Source organism: Lipotes vexillifer, unplaced genomic scaffold, assembly GCF_000442215.2.
Source record: "Lipotes vexillifer unplaced genomic scaffold, Lipotes_vexillifer_v1.1 scaffold1105, whole genome shotgun sequence".
Lineage (NCBI taxonomy): Eukaryota > Metazoa > Chordata > Mammalia > Artiodactyla > Lipotidae > Lipotes > Lipotes vexillifer.
In genome coordinates, this window is record NW_006779955.1 from 1,485,790 (window position 1) to 1,491,070 (window position 5,281).

The following is a 5,281-nucleotide window of genomic DNA, read 5'->3' on the forward strand; positions in this document are numbered from 1 at the left end:
ACAAAATTAACATTAACGACCTGTTCTAAAAAGTAAAATGCAAAATAGAATAATATTACCTCAGCACAACTTAAAAGAAATCAAAAGTGGCCAAGAGAAAAAGGAAGGAACTTAGAAAACTAACTTGACTTTTGTGTACTTTTCCAGACTCTGCAGAATGTCCATTCCTACATGGAGGTAGAAGGGATTCCTGGTTGCCTAGGGAGAACACGAGAGAATGTGATCCAGTGAGGGCCTGGAAGACACGCCGTCAACACACATCGCGGTGATTGCAGGACGGTCCCGAGGAGATGAATCACTGTCCAAAGGTAGGCACGGGCCAGTTCACTTTATCCTGAAGCGTCGCGAATGTTACAGGATTAAGGTGTTCTGTCGGTTCACATCAAAGAGCACCTCCAATCTGTTTAACTTGAACGGGGGGGGTGGGGGGTGGGTGAGAAGATCTGACCCAGGGCAGATCAACTCCCTGCCTTTGGCTCTCGTGATGCCCATCATGATCAGAAATGAAACAACACCTCACTGACAGTCCCATATCTGAGAACAAATCCAGTTTCTGTGTTGCCTCAGAACTCCCTAGAAGCTTAAGCTGCAAGCACAGGGAAACAGGACGTTGCCCCCGTTCCATCCACAGCACCGTGAGAAGGGCTAGGGGACAAGAAGGCTCTCAAAGTATCTCAAGAGGCCTCCACATGCTGTGCTCTCTAATCACCCTAGGAACTCAGTCCCTGGGTTGTTGCTTCCTCTTCTGTCACATGCTCGTAGATGGTTTCGTTAGGGGAAAAAAAAATTTCTCTGGGAAGATGAGACTTTTATCCCAAAACTAGTTTGAAAGTTGGGGATCACCTATAATTCGTGCCCAGTGCCAACCGTGCAGCAGCAAAAGCAAACGAGCACAGGGTCAGGTGTGTCTGGATTAGGAGGGCACACGGAGCAGCTTCCGAAGGCAGGGCCAGGAAGCCGAAGATTTCTCTGGATTCTAAGACAGTAGAGTCAACATGAGGAAGAAGCTGCAAGAAGAAAGAAGCAGCGACGGAAACCAAGAGGCACCAACCCAAAGGCAACAGACCTAAGCTTAAGAGGAGAACGCAGCCAGCACCCGAGTGTGTCACCCTCGGAGCGTGAGTGGCCGGACTCTACTCTGGGATCTGGGATCCGGGATGCAATATCAGAGGCAACCTCCCCACCCCTGAGAGCTTCCATACAACTCACAAGGTCTCTCTACACCTGAAGTCAGTTACCATTTGCACAGGATTTCTCCCTTTTTCAGAAGCAACTGGCAAGGATTCGGCGCTAAAAAAAACCTATGGAATAAATCGAAACTACTGATCCTACTACCAGAGCTCATCAGATCTCCTTGCGAGGGCCTGCCCACTACACGCGTCTGCCGAACGCACGGAGGGCCAGCTTCTTGGAAAGTGAGCAGCTCGTGCTGCTGAATTTGCGAATGGCTGACAACTCTCGATGTGTACTATGTATGGCACGCACAGAGGTATAAATATCGGCCTTGAACCGTCGGGGAGAAGATTCTTCACAGTTAGAGTGACATTTCCTGTGGCATTCAAGTAATTCCACAAAAGAGGAACACTGTATGTGTTTGTGAAGGATTAAACAAAAGTAGGCACTCAGACGATCCCAGATGATTCCCTTTCCGACTAAGAAAAATAACTTTTCTGTCTGAATACTTTACACAAACCAGGGTTCCACAGTACATGAGGACAGAAATGCATCCCCCAACAAGAGTTGTTTGGTCAAATAAATTTGGAAGACAGAGAGTACCAAATCTTCCTCTTGATTGAAGGATGTGAGAAACAAGCCCTGTAGTAAAGATACGACTCAGCTTTGCAGAATGTAGGGCAAACGCGTACATGACTGCAGACGTTTTCCCTGTCCCATGCAGCCAGGACAGACACTGAGCGCTAACAAGGCTCTGCGCCGGCGGTCACTCTAACGGTCGCTGTGAAATAACACTATTCCCCACCTGTCAGCAAGTTTCCCTACGAACCAACTGCTACAGGTCTTCCCAGCATTTCAACACAAACTACTGTTCAACAAGCTCTAGCACCTGGTACAGGAGATACGTAGACTCCACCAGCTCGGGTCTCAGCGGATAGAAGAGCACGTCGGGGGCCTGCAGCTGCCAGTTGTACCTCTCGGGGAGGGCCCCGTAGCGCTTCCATATGGCGTAGTAGAAGGCGTGCAGGCAGATGGCATCTTCCACGTCTCCGATCAGAACCTACAGGGAAGGCGCAGGTCACCAGGCTAAGACACTGTTCTCAGAGTGGCGACGTGACACAGGCCCTGGGCTCCCCCCTCCCCCCACTGGTCACCTGACCTACAAACGTGGCTGGAGACAAAACCAACCCAAAAGGAGCATCCCAGACAGACCCCCCCCACCCCCCATCTGGCCATCAATGCCCAAGCCCTGAGAAGTGCACAGGACAAGAGGCTAGCTGTACTCATGAACAAAGAACGGACAACTGAGACAAGAACCATCCAAAAATCACATGCCGTTACTTTTCTGGCATGGCTTTGCACTGATTTAGTGTGGAGTCATTTCCAAAGAGAATAATGGGGACGTACTGTGCTATTCACTTCCCAAATCTGAAGGAGCCAGAGAGTGTTCTGGTACCATAAAAAGAAAACGGTGGGGGGGGGGGGAAGCCCTTTTCCAATGACTGCTATTTCTCAGCAAACAGGATGGCGAAATACCTGCAGTCCTGGGAAGAACGCCTGCAGAGAGTCAATCCACGTGTTCATCAGCTGCCCGCTGAACATGTTCACGTTGACGTAGAGGGGCGGGTCCCCTTCCCCCTCGTTACAGGCTTCCCGACTGAGGAGCCACGCAGAGCGGCCAAAGGGGAAGAAAGAGAAACAGCTCAGGCTCTGTCCCCGCAGCAGCCCCTGGCAGTTTGACTTAGATGGAATCAACATTAACCTTTTCTCCTCACTCATTCTTTAAACCTTTGGAGACAGACGGCCCCTACCTCTCAATACAAGACTCTAGCATAAGATGACACTTACCAAAGGATAAAAGTTCTAAACTCAGCCATGGTAACACATTGGGATTTCACTACATTGTGCAGAAAGCACTTTGACAATCAGGTTTGAGAAATACTTCCACGTAATTTGGTATATAGCATGGGTCAGTTTGGACCTGAGTGGGGAAGGCTGGTTATTTCTGCACCAAAAAAAGAGTCTCTTCTCTAATAAAATCATACACCATGGGCCTGGAGGAACACCTCAGAGCAAGAAGCTCAGTGATTACTACTAATTTACTAAATTTAGGGGCTTTAAAAATCAAAAAGGATTGAACTCTGGCCAAACAGCCTCTTACTAAAACACATCACTTGAATGATCCTACAACAGCTAGGGTGGAAATGGGCAGGCAACTAGTAGCTATCACTTGCACTGGCCACTTAACACACACATGTGCACAAGGCAAGACCCAGGGAAGACAGAGGCGGCACCAGGGTCGAAGCCGCTGCAGCTTCGAATGGCACTTCTCTTCTGCCATCCTGAATGCACAACTGACAAGCCGCAGACAAAGCTGTTTCAAACAAACACAGAGGGAAAAGAAGGTGGTAACTGTCCTTTCTCTCATCAAGTATAAAGATCAATCCTAACTTCTTTAGAAAGTGAAAGAACCAACACAACTGTGCCGCATTACAGCTCTATGTGCAATTAAAACCAGGGAAACAGAGGGATGTGTCACTCTTGTGGCAGCCAGTCTCCAGGCGGCCCCCAGTGACCCCTGCCTCCTGGCTGTCACACCCGTGTGCAGTACCCTCACAGACTACATCAGCCCTGGTCTGTGTGACCAACAGTGTCCGGCAGAAGTGCTGGTTGTCATTCTGAGATTAGGGCATTGAAAGCATATGGCTTTCATTCTGGTGGCTCTCTTTCCATCTCTCTCAGATCACTCATTCTGAGGAAGCCAACTGCCATGAGCTGCCTACAAAGAGGCCCATATGGCAAGGAACTGACACTTCTAGCCACAGCATGTGAAGAACTTAAGCCTAGGAGGGGACCCTCCAGCCCTGCGTGAGCCGTGACAAGGCCGCAGCCCTCACCAATAGCTTGTGGATGACCCCGTGAGAGCCCCTGGATCAGCCTAGCTGCTCCTGGCTTCCTGACCCTCAGAAAATGGGTGAGATAATGTTTGCTGTTTTAAGCCACTAGGTTTCAGGGTAATTTGTTACGCAGCAGTAAATAGCTATTACACCTCTTCACCACCCCCTCAAATGACTTAACAAACAACTAGGAGGCAGTAAAATGAGGGCAGAGACCAAAAGATCCTGTGAATCTATGTTGAGAAAAATACGAACATTTCACAATACATTCTATTTGCTTGATGGGACAGTAAGAGAGATGGTGAGGAGACATACCCTCTTCTTAAGTAGTTCTGAATACTCTTATATGCAGCATTAAACATTTCTAGGTCTTCTTTTTCTCCAAAGAGAATGTAAGATTTCAAGAGGTATTCATAGAAGGAGTCCAGTCCGGCACCCAAGCCACTCTGCTTTCCGACCCAATGGCCCGTCTGAATGTTCACAACATTGCCTGTGAAAACAAGCAAGCTCATCAGGGCCCCCGGGTGGGGGGCAGGGGCGCCTCCTACTTCAGCCCCACTGCTCCTCAGCACTTTTGTCCCTCACAGGAAAGAGGAGGGATGAATGAGTGGCGCTCACGTCTTTATCGGTCCTATCAGCAGCATGGGTGGTCAGAGCTTCCTGAACATACAGTGTTTCAACACTGACACAAAAATGGGGAAAACATTTAATGCACAAGAAAAATAGGTTTGTCCTGTTGCTTTTCCAGATTGACAATGCATTTCAAAAGCCTAAAGGGTGTTGATCATCAGAGAATGATGAATTATATAATTTACATTATCTGTAAAATGGAAAAAAGAAAAACAGAAAAAATCCAAATGTCCAACATCAGAAGAGTTAATGGACTGTCATATAGATTTTAAAGACAATAACTGTAAAAACAAGATAACAACTTGAAACCGTCTGCATGATTTGCCAAATGAAAGGCAGAATAAAAATATCTATATTATAATTTGAAAGTATACAAAAGTTGCACATGGGGCTTCCCTGGTGGCGCAGTGGTTGAGAGCCTGCCTGCCGATGCAGGGGACATGGGTTCGTGCCCCGGTCTGGGAGGATCCCGCACGCCACAGAGCGGCTGGGCCCGTGAGCCATAGCCACTGAGCCTGCGCGTCCGGAGCCTGCGCTCCACAACGGGAGAGGCCACAACAGTGAGAGGTCTGCGTAACTGC

At 48.5% G+C, this 5,281-nt stretch overlaps 1 protein-coding gene across 1 annotated transcript in view; it reads right to left on the bottom strand.

Annotated features, from left to right (window-relative positions):
* Window positions 1-5,281, bottom strand: part of EDEM1 (ER degradation enhancing alpha-mannosidase like protein 1) — a 22,764-nt gene that overhangs the window by 4,699 nt on the left and 12,784 nt on the right. Inside the window, exons 6-11 of the mRNA XM_007453071.1 lie at window positions 4,886-4,890; window positions 4,643-4,752; window positions 4,386-4,560; window positions 2,710-2,830; window positions 2,063-2,233; window positions 125-198 (exon numbers count right to left, since the gene is read on the bottom strand). Of these exons, the coding sequence (XP_007453133.1) occupies window positions 125-198; window positions 2,063-2,233; window positions 2,710-2,830; window positions 4,386-4,560; window positions 4,643-4,752; window positions 4,886-4,890 (656 nt within the window). The remainder of the gene's footprint in view (window positions 1-124; window positions 199-2,062; window positions 2,234-2,709; window positions 2,831-4,385; window positions 4,561-4,642; window positions 4,753-4,885; window positions 4,891-5,281) is intronic.